Below are 19,898 nucleotides of genomic sequence, written 5' to 3' on the forward strand. Positions count from 1 at the left end.
GTGGATCAGTTACGTATCCGATTTAGGAGCACATATGAAAGTGATTTTAAAAAAATTTGAATTGGCATGTTCACACAGCCATCAAAAAATCAGATTTGAGCCACATTGAGCAAAAATCTGATTTTAGTCACTTCAGCCTGGTAATGTGAACGTAGCATAAAAGGGCTGTATTTTGGGCTGTACTACAAAAAAAAGTTTCTTATGTTTAATTTAAAGCTCAAACCTCACCAGTCCACACTATGCGTGCTGGTTCACAGTGTAATGAAGCACACTTTTATCCCCATCTTCTGGAAGTTTTCTGAAATCGCAGGGCCTAATTCTGCCCGTGTTCTGTGGAGTTAGCATAGGGGGCTGATATCTGCTGTTAGCCTGGGAAGCACCTACCGTCAATACAACACAAATTACTAACAATAAATACTGTCTCCCGTCTCTCACCGTCTCCTGTGGGGCCAGAGTTTAGAGAAATATAATCTCGGGAGAATTTTACACGCAGTATGAGCTTCCTCTGTGCTTTACTGAGCTGACTGCCAGTCTAACTTTATAACCTAACTAAGCGCTTTAAGCTCTCGGTCCAGCTCCTCTCTCTCTCTCTGTGTCTCTGTGGTCTGACAGGTATGTTCACTCCAGATACTCGCTTTTATTTCAGATTTTACTCCTCTGGCTGCAGGCAGGGCAGTTTTGCATTAGAAACAGACCGTTCTGAAGAAGAAACGGCACGTCTGTTTAATTATTGTGCCGCTAGCGGTTTTGTTTTAATGCGGAATTGCGAGTTGTTTTTGTAGCTTAGCTAGCGGTAGCTAACAGCTTGTGAAGCTAAGCTATAGGCCTCAGGCTTTTACCGAGCTTTCCTGAGTTTGGAGGCCGAAGTCTGCGCGTTGTTTTCGGGGTCCACACTGTTTTAGCTAGCAAGCTAGCATTAGCGTTAGCTAAATCACGTTGCTATCTAACTGACTGGTTAGCTTAGCTAGCTAGCCATGAAACTGTGCAACTTTTTGCAGGATTGGGAGAACGTTTGAGCGCACATAGCGACTTCAAAGCTAGTTTATATATTGGACGCATGTTAGTTGTGTTTATTAGCTTCATAGCTTCATAATTTATGTTCATATAATATGCACAGTTTGCAGGAAAACCGTAGCCGTTAGCGTGGGTCTCACAAGCTAACTAGTTAACGCTAGCTAACCTAACTATTTAACTAGCAGCCTTGGCAACTGTAGTCTGTAGGATAGTTATGTTAATAATAATAATACAAACAATAGTAATAATAGTTTTAATAACCAGCTATAAGTGATGCCTAGTTAGCTAGTTAACAAGAGCTTCCAATTATTATTACTTCTACCATTTAATCTAGGTACATGATATTTATCAACTCCAATATAACTTACATTATTTTGTATGTTGGTTTCATTAAATCCAGCCCAAAATTTCTAATAAAAATGCATTTTTACATTAAAGTGAGGTAATTCAGCTAGCTAACTAAGACATTAACCTGTACACAGTTGTACACATCTTTACACCTGTTTTCTAGTTCTTTTAGATGAGCAGACATGTCTGGAGTTAAAAGGAAAATCGAGGATAAGGACCCTGACTATGAGGACATCACACAAGTGCAGCATAATAAGAGAAGCAAAGTTGTTGAACAAAGTGGTAAGTCCATGTACTGTTATTCTTTTGGTTTGATTTGGTGTTTTATTCTCAGTCCAGTTCTCGGTACTAAAGTCGCTTTCACACCTTCACGTTTTAGTTTGGTCAAACTGGACTAAACTTTATTTCAGTTCACTTTTTACTTTGGTTTGATTTGTTGGGGCAGGTGTAAATACACAGTAATCATACTTGGGCTACGTTCACATTACTAGGCTGAAGTGACTCAAATCGGATTTTTTTGCTCAGTGTGGTTCAGATCAGATTTTTTCATGGCTGTGTAAATGTGCCAAATCCAGTGTTTTCAGTTCAGATTTGAGTCACTTTCATATGTGGTCCTAAATCGGATACATATTCAATCCATGGACATGCAACCTTAATGTGAACTGTCAAAACCATAATTCATCGTCTTTTTGCTTTTACGCATGCTCTATGTGCTTCTCTCTCGTATCCACACATCTCTTGGTGCAGCTGTGCAGCTATAGCTGCAAAAACAGCAAAAGCAAGCCGCCTGCCCTTTTTTGCCTCCGCAACCTGAGAATGTACTTCAGATTAGCTGTTTGCTCTCTACTCCAGCAAATGATGCTTCACATATGAATTTCCCTTTATAAAGCTACGAGTCGTCTCTCAAATATGATTTTATTTGTTGTTGGTGAAGAAGGCGACATTTATACATGTATCGATATGCGCATGTAAAGCGTTTCAGGCACAGATTCGTTCACATTACGCACAGATACTGATCACTTACATTTGTAAATGTGAAGCATCACAATACAAATCTGATCTGAGCAAAAAAACTAATCGTATTTTAGCAATGTGGCTTGTAATGTGAACGTAGCCTTAGTGTGACTGAGCCAACTGCCCCATGATCAGTAAGTCCCTTGCCTACTCTGTAGCAGTTTGTTTGTGGTGAGAACATGACCAGACCTCAGTCTGATACAACTGTATCAATATATAGAGTTTAATGGATCTACAGTAGTTGCTTATCCTGATATGTTGTCCAGATAATTGCTAACTTTGAGAAAATGCCATCTCTGCCATTGCTCCATGCTCCAAGGACCTTCTTTATGTATTTACGTTCTGGCTCCCATCCCAGACAGATCTGAGCAATAAGCAGAGAGAATGTTCTCACATAGTTTGTTCTGACACACTTTTGTGCACTTGTTTTTTTCTTATGCTAAAACAGACCAAACTAAATTAAAGGGAAAGCTTTCCAAGTTTAAAAACTTTAACTGATTTAATACTGAGCAAACCACCTACAGCTGTGAAAATGCCCTAAGCTTATTAGGCTGTAAAATCGTTGTGCACTTTGTAAAGTGTTCTGATATTGTTGTTTCAGCTCGCGATGCCACTGTACAGAAGATCGAAGCCATCATCCGAGACCAGTTTTCACTGGAAATGAAGAACAAAGAGCATGAAATTGAGGTCATCGGTCAGGTATTGCATTGTTTGTCTTTTTTGACATGGTTTCCATCTTGCTATTGCCCAAGTGATAACATTGAAATGAACACAGAACTGAAGAACAGCTAGGAGCTAGTGAGATTTGTACAACACAGCTGATCTTATGTGGCGTTGCCGGCTTGCTTGATGACCTCTCACTCAGAAATAAGACTGGGAACAGCCTAGAAAACATGGGTAGAGGATACTGTAGGCAGGTTGTTATTTTTCCATTATGTAAAAGCAGAAATAAAAAGTATAAATTTGTTTTCAGAAGCTATAACAAAGCAACTTTTCATTTTAAGAATCAGCCACTTGCTGATTTCACCAGTTGATCTTAATCAGTGTGGCATCTGACTTAGAGAGAGAAAGAGGAAAATATGAAGAAACACTGCATGTGTGAAATATAGAAATTATTCTGAATTGTTTAGTAATATAATTTATTTGACTTTAACCTTGAATACACAAAGGCTTTTATTGATATCATTGTCATTATCTCCATTGGTCATTTAAAACTGGATTTTGTGCCACGTGTTATTACTTTCTCGGTTGTATTTATAACAACTGTTAGAAAAGATCACACGGATAGTTAACGTGCATTATAAACAAATGAAAAACAAGGAGATGGTTCCTGCTGTCAGGAACCACCTGTACGCTTCTGCACTGGTACAAATGACCACCTTTACCACCACTTGAATGATAAAATTACAGTGTGTCCATGACACACACAGAAGCTTAACATCTGCACTTGCTACTGTCTACATTGTTGGATAATTCAAGACTAGTGGGTTGGACAAGTTTGAGTTGATACTTTTGTTATTCAGAGTTCTACTGTGAGTAAGTGATGTACAGTTTCCACAGGGTGGAAATATTTATTTAAAACTAGCTATTTAAAATATCCCCTTTAATGTCCCCCTACATTAAGTTGTAAATGGACAAAGTATTGGTACCAATTTCACCTGAAATCAAGGCTTTATAACATTTTATAAAAGCACAATCATTCCAGAGAACACATCTCCACTTCTCCACAGCTCAATGCTGGGGGTCTTTATACCACCATAGCCCATAGCTGGCCTATTTTATTAGCAGCAGTTCCCTTCATGGGGTAGCAAGCTGTGTGTGTGCGTTTGCACATCTGTGTCAGCCGCAGTGGGTATCACTTTAACCATTGCATTTCAAGAATGCATTGTCAGGCCGGACATGTTTGCAAATTGCAATAGCTGAAGAGTTATTTATTCCCAAACATTAAGACCCAATCCCATTTCACCCCTTGGTCCTACCACTACCGCTCTACCCCTCTGTTTTGCATGTGCACGCCTAGAGGTAAGGTGTCCCGATTCTTGTTAGAATATGTTAAATTATGATAACCACTATATTTTCATAATTTAATATGTAGTTTCAATGTTTCATGACCATTTTATTCATAACAAGCATTAAAATCCTTAGTAGTTTGCCCAATTGCGATCTAGATAGATAACGTTCCCCTGCCACCTTAAATGGCACAACAGACAGCAGAGGCAGCAGCATTTCAGCTCCCCATCACAGAGGAATTAAGGAATGGACAATAATAATGAATTACTGCACCACAATGCCATCTTTCTGAAGACACACAATGCCCTAAAGTTAACTAGTTACCCAGCAGCAGTTAGGTTGCTGAACTTTAGTGCTCCACTGCTATAGCTATATCTGTATTGGAAGCATGAAGGGTTGTCCTAATTCTAAGAGGGAGGATTTTACCTCCTTACCACTTTCTTTTGTAACTTTGTTCCAAGGCGAAGGGATGTATGCGAAACAAAGGGTAGGGGTGCAAAAGAGAAATGGAATTGGTCTCACATGTTGCATGTCAAAATCATGATGCTGTTGCCTGCAACTTAAATAGATGTTTTTATCAGTTTGTGATACTGTATGTCATGCACATACCTGTCAAATTTAAAGTATAAATACATTTTTTCAAATACGAGAGTTGCCAGATTGTATCTTTAGAAAATAATCAGGCTGAAATGTGGGTTTGACATCTTATTACAAATCTGACACTTGTTTTCTCCCCAGCGTCTGAATGAGGCACGGAGGATGATGGACAAGCTGAGAGCCTGCATCGTAGCCAGCTACTATTCCAGTGCTGGCGTTCCAAAGGTTTCTGAGGTAAAGCTGATCTCACAGCTGTTTGCTTTGTCTCTGGATAGACTCAGTTCTCAGTTTTGCTGAGCAGAAAGCTTGTTTGCTGTTTATTCAACTCACTCTGTGGAGAAAACATTAAGTATCTTAGTTTGCATCATACTTAGAAAATTACAGTACAGCAGAAATCCTAATCCAGTCTAAAAAGCTGGTGCCAAAGCAGTGCCCCTAGAGTATAGGGGGTTATGGACCCTGCTTAAGGGCATCACTAAAAGGTCCAACACTTACAGCTTATTAGACACAAGTATTGGACCCACAGTCCTGTAAACGGCTCTCTAATCACTAAGCCCTTATTTAAGAGAAGGGGATTGAAGGACCTGTGTTCTAGATGGTTGCCAACACAGCAGTTAATCCAAATTTGGTTTCCACCAAAATTAATCTTTTAGTTGAGTTTTTCTTTTAGCTTGTTTTTTATCTAATAATTTTGTTTTTTTATTTATCTCATTTCATGTTTTACCATTTAGCCCTTTTGTTTTATTTATTTTATTCATTTCATCTATTTATTTGTTTTGTTACTGCCTTTACTTTTGACCTTTACATTTTTATTTCATTTATTTTCTTCCTTTTATTCTTTTTTAAATATTTTTAATTTATTTATTATTTTTATCATTTATTTTAGTTCCATTATTTACATTTTTATAATTGTGGTTATTTTCGTCCTTTATTTTATTTTATTATTATTTGTTTTTGTGCTTAAATTTTATTATTCTACGTATTTATCTCTTTGTTTTATTGCTCTAAATTTTAGCCTGTTTGCATATCCTTTTATTTTGAATTATTTTACTTTTTTATTAAATCTTACATTGTTTGCTTGTTTTTATAATTTAAACTTAATTTTTAATCCCTGTAACTCTATGTAAGCTCGGTTACATTGAAAATGAGGTTTACCCTCAATGTATTCACCAAGTGAAAAAAAAGGTTGATTGATTGATTGAATAAATGTCAGAGTTTTTAGAGAAATTGACATCTGATTTTTTTTTTTTCGACCTCACAGCCATCAAAGAGCGATTCGTCAGTGCTGAATCACCCTGCCATCAAGCGCTTCCTGGAGTCGCCGTCGCGCTCCTCGTCTCCTCTGAACCAGGGCTCAGAGGGAACCTCTCTGAGTCACTCAGAGTCTGAGTCTCTGAGTCAGCACGGAGAGACAGCAGATTCAGCAGAGAGGGACACCCAGAGCTGGAGAGGGGAGGAGTCTGTTCGTCAGGAGCGCAGGCCTGGCCGAAACACAGGCAAGGTATGAGCCTGAGGGGGATGCATGTGATTTTATTTTTTTTTATTTCTGTGAAATTGATCATATTCTGTTCATATATTGTAAGAGATATCCTGCATTTCCTCACATACCTTACACAGGAACAGAATAGTCTCTCTGGAGTGATCATTCTTTTGTTCTGAGAACAGCTTCACCAGCGAAGTACTTTATGTTGCATTGTGTTAGTATTATTTGTGGAAAGAGTTACATCACTGCATTAATAATTGTGTGGCAGCTTATTTATCTCCGTCTAGTTTTTTTGTTTTCTCCTTTCCTAATCTTGTGTGCTCTTTCTTCTCTATCATCAGGACACATTTGGGGTGCCATCATCAGTAGATCAGCACATCACGTATCACACCACAGGAGATGAGGCGTCACGACTCTACGTGAAGAAAACCATTGTTGTGGGCAACGTTTCAAAGTATGCTGTTTTTCTTTTTCTCTTTTTTTCTGGCCCTGACTCCTAAATTCATGTAGCTTAGTTAATATGTGTGAGATAGCTTTGTGCTCTATTAGACTCAAAGATTGTTCAACATCATGGTTTAGAGGATGAATATAAAAAGCTCAAATCTCAGTGGTCAGTTTCAACTGTAAGGAACATAGTGAGAAAATGGAAGAACCACAGACACAGGTTTAGTAAAAAATCTCAGATAAGCAGAGGGGAAGAATGGCATGAACAGACCAGCTCCAAAGATCTACATCATCGTCTTGCTGCAGATGGTGTTACTGTTCATCGTTCAGCTATTCAGTACACTTTGCACAAGGAGAGGCTGTATGGAAGAGTAGTGCAGAAGAAGCCTTTTCTGAGCACACGCCACAAACAGAGTTGATTGAGGTATGCTAAAGCTAAAGCACATTTGGACAAGTCATTCTTAATTTTGGAATAAGGTGCTGTGGACTGATGAAACTAAAATTGAGTAATTTGGAGGGCAGTGTTTTATACATGGCAGAAAAAGAACACAGCATTCCAAAACAAACACTTCATTGCTTCCCAGTAAAATGTGGTGGTGGATCATCATGCTGTGAGGCTGTTTGATCAGTTCAGGAACTGGGAATCTTGTTAAAGTGGAGGGTTGCGTGGATTTCAGTTAATATCAGCTGATTTTTCAAAACAATGTTCAAGAATCAGTGAGAAAGTTGAGGTATATTGGTGTTGGTTTTATTCTCAAATATCACTGTTCATCTGCTGTGTTATATTTAACTGAAATTACCAATCCAAACAACCAATAAGTTGTAAAGGAAAATCATGAAAATTATTAGGGGTGCCCAAACCTTTTATATCACTGTAATTTCTCCTGACCTAGCTTTCTTTGGAATGTGCTGCTTGTCTAAATTGCAGGAATGTATGTATATAAATAATAATACACACAAAATATCTATGAGATGTGTTGTGCCCCGATTCAGTTTACGGATTGATTAATGTGTGCATTATAAAATTAGATTGTACAAGATTTGGTAACATTGTCTGAAAGTACTCGGAATACTAAACTTCTCTTTGCCCACATTTTACCTAAAAGATAAGTGAAATACATGTTTTTTTAATACAGCTGGAAAGTTTGAGGTGTTTGCTCCAGGGCTCAGTGCTTACCCCAGCTTCAAATGCATCAATCTGATTTTCAGATCTGTGTTCTTGTTTTTCTCTCGCTCTCCATTTTCTTTCTAGCTCAGTCTCTGTGGGTTTATTGGGTTTATAAGACATTAAAGAGGCCTGCTCTGACCTGTTTCTTCACAGCGATGTAAATCAGACTGTCTGTTAGAATATGAAATTGGAGCATTTACAACCCTCTGTGCATTCGTTCCAATCCACTAATGATCATAAATCTGCCTGCTTTAACTTTGGATCTCTTTACTCCTCTATCAAACTATGTAATTGATACCAGGTTTGGGTGGCAACTCTGAGCATTTTATGCCACTCATTTAATGACATTATGAAGCAATAACCCAGTTTTATTTTAAAAGTGCATTGAACTTTTATTTAATAATAATATTCAGACATTATAACAGAAATATAACATAATAAATGTCCAAGATATTTTTGGGGTTTTGACTCTAAAGTAGGGGTGTGCGATACCGTATCATATGCAATAATTTTGCCAACAAGTTTTAATATGGTGAATGATATTATATTCTGAAATATGGTGCCATAGCACCCACCCCTAATTATCACATCAGGGAACTACTTTTTTTTGCTGTTTTTAGCAAAAAAAAAAAAAATCACACTGTTTTCATTTCCCATTATATATCTACTAGAGAAAGATTATTCTGTCCAGTATCATTTATTTTACTTTAATCCTGGGTATATGGGGATATCTGGAGTGTGTTATTAGTATCATGACATCATTTTTGTATCATTGACTTCTGTTACAAATCTGATAAAATTCTTGTATTTTTTTATATCTCAGTTAGGCGTATGCAATAGTAAATTGTAATTTTCATTTTGTTGCAGTAGTGTATTCTTATTATTTCCTTAATATTTTTTTTAATTCAGTGTTTTGTCATATCTCCAAGTGTATCGTTATCACAAAAATACCATGAAATGTTGTGATATAATTTTAGGGCCATATCGCCCACTCCTACTTTGTAGAAATAAAAAATAAAAAATAGTGTTTTTTTTTTTTTTTTATCTCTCCTTCTCAATCACTTTATGATCTCTCCACTGTAAAATCATGTCCTCATTGTCATAATCTCTTTTTCTCTCTTTCTTTCTCAGATATATACCTCCTGATAAGCGAGAGGAGAATGATCAGTCCACTCATAAGTGGATGGTGTACGTTCGAGGCTCAAGGAAAGAACCCAGCATTGATCACTTTGTGAAGAAAGTGTGGTTTTTCCTTCACCCCAGTTACAAACCCAATGACCTGGTGGAGGTCAGGTAAGAGTTAACCTGCTATTTAACCCATTCTGTCTTCATGTTAGCAGTAGAGACAGTAGAGCAACAGTCAGGCCAGTCATTTTCTAAACTTATATTTAATGTTCCCATGTTGACAAAATAGATATAGATTTTTAGATATAGATTTTATTTGAATAATCTTACATTTTAAAGCATGTTGCTTACCACTCAGATTTGTAAGGTTAACTGATATCTGTAATGAAGTTATTAGCTCAAATATAGACGCAAACTCAGGTATAAACTGTAGCTGGGGGAGGGGCTGCCCTGCATGTCCCGTCGTTACTTTCGTTCGCCACGTTTTCGCTTCACCACCGCATTTAATGGTGGGATGGCTGCAGTTCTGCATTGGAACCTCCCATCTGTTCCTTCAGCCAGACACTCCACCATGAAGTAATGAGGCAACAAACTACAGCATGGTTCATCAGTTTTGGTCCTGGCGCCCCCCTACCATTCAGATTTGTGGCTTTTTCTTCCCCAACACATCTGAATTAACCAGTCAGTTAATTAACAAGCCCTTTCAGATTTGCAGGGGGGCAGGTTTAAAGCAGGTATGCTTTTAAAATGTGCCGAGTGTCGGCGGGATTGGGGGCTAAGACCAGGACTGAACAACACTGAGCTACAGGGAATTTTAGCTTTAGTGCTCCAGGTTTAGCTTTAGTTTTACTTTTAGCTCTCCAGTAGCTTTAGCTTTAGTTCTCAAAGTTTATCTTTAGCTTTAATCTTAGGTTGCCAGGTTGCTCAGACTTACAGAGAAAGCAGAGCTATGTCAGCGTTGCGATTGGCCAGGAGTATACTGACATAAGCCTGACCTCTTTTAGGAATGCCTGCTCTAGAACTATAATAGTTAAGTACAGCAGAGATTTAATAAACTTTGTGAAGATATTCATTGGACATAGTTTGTACATTTACACATGGGCCCCCTTATGTGATAGCATGACATGTTAAGAAAGAAAACATCAATTCTTATTAATTTGTGTCTTTAAGAGATAAAGATTAGGTTAATGTGAAACATTTTTAAACATAAAACTGTGCAAGTGGGGCTTAAGAAGCAAGATGAAAAATAAAAATTCGTATATTATGTAGGTGTATTACACACAGAGTGTGTAACACCAGCAGATCTCCAAACCATCAGTCTCTCCAAAGCATCACTGATTGGTGAAACTTCACACTAGACCTCAAGCGGTTTGAACTGTGTTTCTCTCCACTCTTCCTCCAGACTCTGATCCCTTCATTTACAAATGAAATGTAAATTTACTGATGATCAGTGATGGTTTGTTTGAAGAGACATGTCATCTGCTGGTGTTGATCCACTGTGTTTTATTATCAAGTCTAAAATCAGTGCAGTTTTGTTTTCCCACAAAATATAACAACACTTCCCTCTGCTACTGACAACTTTTATGGAGATGCAGATTTCATTTTCCAGCAGGACTTGGCACACTGCCCACTCTGCCAAAAGAGTACCAATTGGTCTTATATTATATTCAAATTTTCCGAGACACTGATTTTTTTTTTTTATTGGCTGTAAGCCTAATTATTTGAGATGCACTAGTATAATAACTCACACAATCAATATTCATACATTGTTTAATTCCTTGTGTCTGTGTACTCAACAGAGGAATTTCCTGTATATGTAACAAGTTTCTCTCTCTCTTTCTGTCTGTCTGTCTGTCTGTCTGTGTGTGTGTTTGTGTGTGTGTGTGTGTGTGTTCAGTGAGCCCCCATTTCACCTAACGCGGCGGGGCTGGGGTGAGTTTCCGGTGCGTGTGCAAATCCACTTTAAAGACCAGCGGAACAAACGTATCGACATCATCCATCATCTGAAGGTCAGAGTCCCTACCGCTCCAGCACACTGCACTCACACTCATCTTTTATTCAACACAGCGCTCTCATATTCTCTCTCTCTCTTTGTCTATCTATAACTACTGTGTCTTCATCTCTCTGGTTTATTTGACTCTGTTTGCTGTTGCCTTCAGATGCATCTGTTGAGCTTTAGAAGGGGTTCAGTGTGTTGAGATAGAGGGGAGAAATGGAGAGATTAATGAGAGCACGTCTTCTCTCTGGGTCTTCCCTGCAGAGTCTGAGCTGTATTTGATGTTGAGCAGTGTTTCAGATCGTGTTTCAATCAAAGCAAATGTTGTTTTTGTATTTATTTATTTTTTTTAGCTCTTAGAGAGCTTTATCCATCAGCTGATTTCTTTGTGCTGTTGTGAACATTCTTTATCTCTCTGTTGTTCCACAGCTGGACAGAACGTATACGGGCCTACAGACGCTCGGAGCAGAAACGGTAAGAAAGTCATGGGAAGGAAAAAGTAATTATTAATTTTTATTTAAAATGGTGTGCAGTAATAATAATGTAATTGATATTCATGGTGTTAGGCTCCTCTATGAGTAACTTGCTGTATCCTCAGCATAAGCACTGTGGCATTAACCTCAGAATTGAAAGTAAAGACTGATCTGCACTCCATAGCCTTCTTTGAATTTAAAACATTAAATTCATTACTTTTTAAAACATTACTGCTGATATCTGAATGTCCCAATCCAGTCAGGATGGATTGTGTATCCACTATAATAAACTCAATCTAGTTCTGAGTTTTTGTTTTAACCCAGTGTTTAGAGTGGCATCTGGCATAATGTACACTAAATAGGAGCATCTGCTAATTTCCCTAAATGCAGATGTAAATAGTGTCCTCAATGCACCTGTAAAGGGACATTTTTTTGTCTACCCGGCAGCGATAAGGAGTTATTAAAACGCATGCTATTAAAACCCAAATTTGATCAAATTTACCCAATATATAATAGTTATTTCAGATCAGTAGTTCTCAAACAACAAATATTAGTCCAGAGTGTGTACCACCACCCACCCACACACAGCCTGCACACAATCATGTGACTCGATTGCAGTGTTTTAATGAAGCTGTAGGGTTTTAGTAAATTAAATAAAGCAGTCAAGAATGTATTGTTGTATAAACTGTTAGTAAAAAGAAAGTGATTTACTTCAGTATTAATCCGTTGTATAGTTTGTACAAAGACAAAGTTCAGATTAGATCAGTATTTGCACAAATCCAACATGACTAAAGCACTGCTACTATGAGCAGGAGGTTCGAACCCCAGCTCAGGCAGCTTTGCAATGAAGCTGCTGGCGCTCAGAGGGAGCAAAATTGGCCCTGCCCCTTCCGGGTGGGTACAGTAGATGGCGCTGTCTCCCCACATCACTCCTAGGGTGATGTCCGCAGCACAGGGCGTCTGTGAGCTGATGTATCAGAACAGAGTCGCTGTGCTTTCCTCTGAGCGCACTGGCTACTCGGCAATACTGCATCAGCAGCTGACTTCACATGTATCGGAGGAAGCATGTGTTAGTCTTCAAAGCGTTGAATGTGTTGGGGTATTACTAGTAATTGTGGGGGGGGAGGGGGGGGGGTGTGGTTGGAGTCCTAATGAGTGGGTTGGGTAACTGGCTGTGTAAATTGGGGAGAAAATGGGGAAAAATTAGAAAAAAAAAATATATATATATAAAAATCCAACGTGACAGTACTGCAGCTGTGCACAAAGACTTGCGCGGTTACTCAGTGTATATGGAGGAACTATTGATACATTGGTCTCTGCATGCACTTCACTCTTTTCGTGGCCAATATATGTGACAGTAAACACAATGGGCAATGTTAAAATCAACAAGAATGATTAAAGGTCATGTTCATACACATCCATATATTATTCGCTAAATAATTAGCATCATTATTATAACAGAATGCCTTGAGATGAACTTGCAGTGCTCAGTTCCATGTTTAAAAGTGTTCATGATAATGTACTGGCTGCACATTCTTCTCTCATACTTCAGACAGAGGCAGGTGAGAAGGAAAATCGTTTGGATTTCTCAGCTGTAAGTGTTAGTGGCAGCTGTGGAGCAGCATGGTGTGTAATTAAAGCTGTCAGGTCGTGCTCAAACTGCAGCTAAATGTGTTTTGTCACTCTTTTCATTTTAGCACTTACTGCTAAATACAGCAGAGTTCATTAGAGGAACTGGTGAGGACAAGACAGATTTGCCACAGATGCTTGCTGTTCAAGTTAATGTTCCTGTGACCATGTCTTTGTGTTGATGACATGAAAAAATTGGTGACACGTTCCTTGGATGGTTCTTTGTTGATGCATCATAGCTGCTCAAGTAGTGTCAACTGAATATCCATTAAATGCAACTGATTTCTTAGTTGAATGTATATATTTATTTTTCTATTGAATGTAACCCTATACCTCATTCTAATCCTAAACCCAAACTATAAAATAACAAACAGTAATACCAGTAAGTGGCAGCAAATGTTAAATGGCTGCATAAGTAGAGGAGATTTCCAAACACTGAATAGAGTTTTCTGGCCCACCTGCTCCTTCCCAGATACGAGGCTAACACATGTGCCAGATGGACATACAGTGGCAAGAGACGACTAGTCTTGTAGCTGATCATTGGGGGAAAAAAAAAATATATATATGAATATTTTAATGTCCAAAATACCAGTCTCTACTACCCCTATTGGTCATGGTAAATTACCAATCTTTGGCTAGCAACGTTACTGAAGTGCAGTGATTACCTGTTCAGCAGAAAAACAGCCAGCTCATGCATTTTGATGGCTGCAGCACACTGTTTGCATGCTGCTGTCTATACCTGGCAATCCAGGGGGTGGAAATGGGAAAGGAGTTCTTGCAGTAGGCAGATTCGGAGGACACAAACAACGCAACGTTCAAATAAGAAAATACTGGCTGAAGCTTTGCTGATGAGTGCCCCCCTTTTTTTTTTCTTTACACTGAATTTGCGTTATATACAGTGCATCCCTTGAATAAGTTAAATATATTAATCGCTTTCGGATCAGATCATTGGAACAGTGTAATAAACTAAGCACAAAAAAGCAAACACAAAAATCACAAAAGTACAGCAGTTTCTGAATCAGTTTTTCTGATGTTGCTATTTATAGGTATTTGTTTGCGTAAAATAAACATCGTTGATTTATTCTATAAACTACGGGTGACATTTCTTCCAAATTAAAAAAAAAAATCATTTAGAGCATTTATTTGCAGAAAATGAGAAATGGCTAAAATAGCAAAGAAGATGCAGAGCTTTCAGACCTCAATTAATGCAAAGAAAACAAGTTCATATTCCACAATTTTTAGGAATTCAGAAATCAATATTTGGTAGAATAACCCTGGTTTTTGTTATCACAGTTTTAATGCATTTTGGCATCATGTTCTCCTCCACCAGTTTTACACACTGCTTTTGGATAACTTTATGCCACTCCTGGTGCAAAAATTCAAGCAGTTCAGTTTGGTTGGATGGCTTGTGATCAACCATCTTCCTCTTGATTTTATTCCAGAGGTTTTTAATTTGGTAAAATCAAATAAACTCAGACTAGCACATGCCTCCTCTGACACTTTTCCAGCTGCCATTGATGTAGCATCACTGAGTAGCACCACAGCCCACTCGGAGGAAAGCACAGCAACCCAGCTCCGATACATCAGCTAACAGACGTCTGCGATTACCAACATTATATTGGGAGTGATAAGGGGAGAAAGCGCCATCTAGCCTACCAGTGAGAGCATGGCTAATTGTGCTCTCTCAGACTCTGGCTACTGATGGCAAAGCAGGATGGTCCAGAAATCAAACTGACAATAACTGGTTAATAGTAGCAACACCTTATTCTGCTGGACGAATCAAGAGCCCCTGTTTCTTGGCTTTTTAAGTTGAAAGATTCAATGTGAAGTTCAAAATCATGACCAAAATAGCAATAAAATAAGGATATTACTGCAGGATTGTGGAGAGAGAGATTTGAGTAAATGTGTCGTCCGCTGTAGGATTAGAAGTTTCCAGTCTGTCTGTGTTTTTTTTTTTTTTGAAGTGTTAAACATATGCTCATGTTAGACACTTGCAATATTAAGCATCTGCAGTGCCGGGAAAGCGAGGTGTGTGTTTACAGCTGTGAAATTAGAAATGTGTCAGAATCGTTTCCTTTTCATGTGAAAAACCACAGATTTTCATGGTTGTGTGAATATAGAACAGAAGCGACAGCTTTCCTAAGCTGCTCTTCATCAAGTCCAGCTTTTATAAATACATATTTAAGAAGTTGTTCCGAGTCGTATTTTACCTGCTGTTCTGCCAGAATAGACTTTGACACTACAGGAACATAGATTTTCTTATGCCGATCCATTATGGCACTTGGTAAGAAAGAAATTGGCCAAAAATATATTTGTTAATATATTTATATATGTACGTATGTACATATTAAGAGTTGATCAAGATTCTAACTGATTCAGGCCTACTTTAATGGATCGGGTATTGGCTATTTTAATCCCAGTCCAGTTATGAGTCATTTTATTAAGTATATTGTTTTAAACAGTGTATTTGTATGTTCAGGTGGTGCTCTTAACGCTCTAGTCATTATGGAGCTGATGTTGAACACAGGTAATGTTAGTGTTGTAGTGCAGACTGCTAGAGCCAAGTCAAGATCATAACCGGAAGTTGCTGAGAGTAAGACCAAGACCAGAATATATATATTTTTTATAATATTTAACTACTGCTCTGTTTCTGACATTGTTAATACTATTGTCATTCTAAAACAGATACCTGAATCAGCACTATGTTCTACGGCTGACTTTCAGGACTAACTTGACGCCATTTTTCCCAAATGTCTCATTTTGTGCGTGGTGTTTACATAACTGACAGAGTGCAGCATGAGGGGCTGTAGGCTGCGAAGATGGCTTTGTCTCAAAAACCATGCCTGTTTAAAACCATGCGCCTTGTAGGTCTCTTGCCCTATAGCACTATATGTTATTCATGTCACCAGAGAGTACACTTTGAGGGGCAGTGCAGGGTGTAGGGAGTGATTTGGGATGGTTCTGTTAGCGCCAATAAAAGAAGTGCACTTAGTGAGAAGTGGATGAACTAAACGTGACAGAAAATTGAAGGCTTTGCCACAATTATTAGATTTTTCGCACTATAGGGCGCACTAAAAATCATTTAATTTCCCAAAAATGCGCTTTAAGTATGAATTTTAACTGTTAGGTTATAAGGAAAAGTAAAGCCACGCCGCTGAAATACAGTGTTATAAAGAGTTTCAGTGAAGTTTCTCCAGCACCAAGGCTGGAGCAGTATTAGCATTAGCCGCTAACTGCAGTTAGCTGATAGCGCCCTGGCTTACCAGATAACCCAGGTTTCCTCAGTGTAGTGCTGCCGGGCAGCGGCTAGTGCTGCTGCCAACAGAGCTGTTGAAAATATTGTAAATTTAAGCTTACTGTAAATCAATGGAAGCGCTTTATTCACCCAAAAAAAAAAAGTTTTCAGGATAGAAATCTGTGTAGATTAATGTCCAGCACTCGTTTGACTTGATTTAATAATTTTTTTTTTTTTAAGAATTTTTGAAGTTTTGTTTAGAAGGGAAACATGTCAAAACCCTTGTTTCTTACTATGGTCGCTTAAAATGTCATTTAATCTTAATATTTTCAAACCTTATGTATGAAAATAGACCAGAAAATGGACTTTCTTTGATTGTTCGCCTTATAACACGATACACCTTATAGTCCATTAAATACTGTACATTCGGGCCTGTAGGCCCTGAGCAGAATGTTATACATAAACACAGAAAGACTCGTCTGGCTCAGCCAAACTCTCCCCGAGGCAGAGACAAAACCGAATCCAAACGAGTCCGAGACGAGACAGAGACCAGACTCAAATACTACAACACTAGATAATGGTGACTGTGGTTATTTAATAGCCTCTTCTTTCTCACAGGTGGTGGACGTTGAGCTTCTCAGAAACTCTCTGGGCGACGACTTCATCCCTTTTCCTTCTTCCTCCTCCTCCTCCTCTCCTTCCTCCTCTCACCTGGCAAGTGTTGCTGCCTCTGGCCTGTCACTGGCTGGACACACTGCAGGCCAAAACTCACGGCGTGCTGTTTCACCCTCTCAGCTGTCACCTGACTCCAGCTCTGAGAAAGGTAGGAACTGTACTGATACCTCCTGCACCAAATCTAGTGTAGGTAAAGAGACCAAGCCCCATGAAATGTTTTTAAAGCAACACTAACACTGATTTAGGTACTAAGGTTTGCTAATTCACTCCTGGGCACAGTGATGGGACCATAAGTTCCTATAAGGGGCACCAGATTATACGGCGCACTGGCAATGATTGTCTATTTTCTGGTCTATATTCATACATAAGACGCGCTTGATTATAAGGCGCATTTTAAGTGACAATAGTAAGGAATTCACTAATAGTAACTAATTCAGCAGATCTCGCTGCTAGGGGCGCCTCAGTAAACAAAACTGTAATTCTTAAAGAAAAAAGTCAATCAAGTGCTTTTTGTTAATCTACACATTTCTCTCCTTACATTTCTTGGGTGAGGTAGGCACTTCTGTTTACGAACAATAAGCTTAGATTTTCATTATTGTAATGCGCTTAGCAGCACTAAGCCGCACTTAGTGCTAGTAAATGCCACCTGATCGCGCTAGCACTGAGGTTACAGTCCTATATACTTGTTAATCTACATATTTCTCTCCTTAAAATTGTTTATATGGGTGAGGAAAGCGCCTCAGTTTACTAACAATGAGCTTATATTTTCATTATTGTAACGCGGTTAGCAGCAGAGCTAGCTGCGGTTAGCATCGCTTGGCAGCACTTAGCGCTAGTAAATGCCGCCTCAGGTTACAGTCGATATACTTGCCTCTGAACGGCAAAAGAGCTAGCGCTGTGGTTAGCAGCTGATGCTAATACTGCTCCAGCCTCAGTGCTGGAGAAACTTTACTGAACCTCCTTTGTAACTCTGTACTTCAGCAGAGTGGCTTTACTTCTTCTTCATACATAAAGCCAACTGAATTTCGTTTTTCTTTAAGTGGGCGCAAACTATGTCGGAAAATGCCCACGACATAACCCTGCCACTAGACCCCTCACTGTAGTGTTCAAGCTTTTCGGCCTGTGCTGTTTTTGTGGTGTACGTTGCACATGCACTCGCTCACCTCTGAAGAATAAGTGGAGAAGAATCTCCCGACTTTCACTTTTTTTATTACCTCTGTAGACCAGTGCTTTTTATTGAGCATTTGTCTTTGAAACAAGGGTTTTATAGCGGCTGTCTGAGGAACAGCTGATCTCTGTTATATGCTGCACTAATACGCAATCATCACGCTTACTGAATGTGCTTTTTTTAAGCACAATTCCCATCCCTAATTAGCGTCTTATGTCAGGCCAGTCACTCTTCTGTATTTGAACATTGTCTAGTTGAGCAGTTTTTGTGACTAAAGCTCCCGTCATCCTGCCCCAATAATGAACTCTCGTCAAAGTCACTTAGATCTTTTCATCTTGTCTTCTTAATTCAGAAATCGAGGTCAGCTGGGCCTGCTCAGCATATTTATAGACCGGAGCACGGTGGAATATTAATTGCTTAATTGTGTTATGCAGTACACCTGTCTTGAAGCAGCTGCATTCTTTTGGAAATTTCCACTTCTTTCTTTTGAAATGTATCCTGTTAATTTATTACCCACCTGTTTGTTCATACAGCTGGGTATCCACCAATGTCTTGGTACTACTGATTACCGAAAGGTCTAAAAAAACAATGTGGTCCCTGTAGTGCTGGGCGATATGGGAAAAATCACAATATGAATTTTTTTATATCACGATAACAATATATATCATGATATACCACATTTGAGTATGTTTTCTGTTATTCTTTCGAAAAATATGCCAAATGAAATCATTGCTTACTTTTTTACAGCTTTATTTCAAAGTGACATTAAACCCAACTTTCACAAATAAGAATTACTGCCTTTTAGTGCAGCAATATATATGTATCAAATGAAAACAGATGAGGTAGATGCCGTAGCTAATTTTTTAAAAATTATACAGGTTTTTAAATTGAGTTATCAAAAGTATCCGTCAAATAGCGAAAAGCAGCATCATGTCGCAAAACCACATTATGAAGGTTTTTTGCGAAGATTACTTTATTATCACAAAGTGACCATGGCAGTACGTTTCATCATAGCCTACTTTATATATTTGCATGAATAATTGATGAAATTACTGTAGAAACGGTAGGGAGGATAGAAGGTAAGTAGCACGATAGACACTTTTCTATCGTCCCCACAATATTTATCGTCATATCGCACAGCACTAGGTACCTGTTTTCTGTGCTTTGTATGAAATGTGCATAAATGTGCCAAAAGCGGAGAATGTGCAGCAAGGTTAAAAACACTGAATGCTCTGGCACACACAAGCAGAGAGCGTTCAAAGAAATGCAGATTATTTAAGTAGTCCACACTTAAATGCTTGCTCGTATTTGTGCTGTTTCTCTCTCTCTCGCTCCGTCTCTCATCCACTCACTCTTTCTCACTGACTCACGCAGTCTTCCTCTCTCTCTACTCTGAGATTTTATAATACAGTAAAAATTACCTAGTCTGCCAGACCTAAACCACACTACACTATTATTACAGTCCACTCACAATAATACTAGGAAATTCCAGCATGAAAAAAAATCATGATTTTTTAAA

General features: G+C 38.6%; 1 protein-coding gene across 2 annotated transcripts in view; it reads left to right on the forward strand.

Annotated features, from left to right (window-relative positions):
* Positions 1–331: 331 nt before the first annotated feature.
* yeats2 (YEATS domain containing 2) overlaps positions 332–19,898 on the forward strand; it is a 74,919-nt gene continuing 55,352 nt past the window's right edge. Inside the window, exons 1-10 of one of the 2 annotated variants that reach the window (XM_022673143.2) lie at positions 332–612; positions 1,526–1,644; positions 2,978–3,075; positions 5,125–5,217; positions 6,245–6,484; positions 6,808–6,920; positions 9,210–9,371; positions 11,101–11,212; positions 11,629–11,673; positions 17,155–17,359. In XM_022673143.2, coding sequence (XP_022528864.2) covers positions 1,545–1,644; positions 2,978–3,075; positions 5,125–5,217; positions 6,245–6,484; positions 6,808–6,920; positions 9,210–9,371; positions 11,101–11,212; positions 11,629–11,673; positions 17,155–17,359 — 1,168 coding nt within the window. In that variant the 5' untranslated portion in view covers positions 332–612; positions 1,526–1,544. The remainder of the gene's footprint in view (positions 613–1,525; positions 1,645–2,977; positions 3,076–5,124; positions 5,218–6,244; positions 6,485–6,807; positions 6,921–9,209; positions 9,372–11,100; positions 11,213–11,628; positions 11,674–17,154; positions 17,360–19,898) is intronic. The other variant, XM_022673144.2, reaches the window with a different exon arrangement.

Source organism: Astyanax mexicanus, chromosome 4 (genome assembly GCF_023375975.1).
Source record: "Astyanax mexicanus isolate ESR-SI-001 chromosome 4, AstMex3_surface, whole genome shotgun sequence".
Taxonomy (NCBI): domain Eukaryota; kingdom Metazoa; phylum Chordata; class Actinopteri; order Characiformes; family Acestrorhamphidae; genus Astyanax; species Astyanax mexicanus.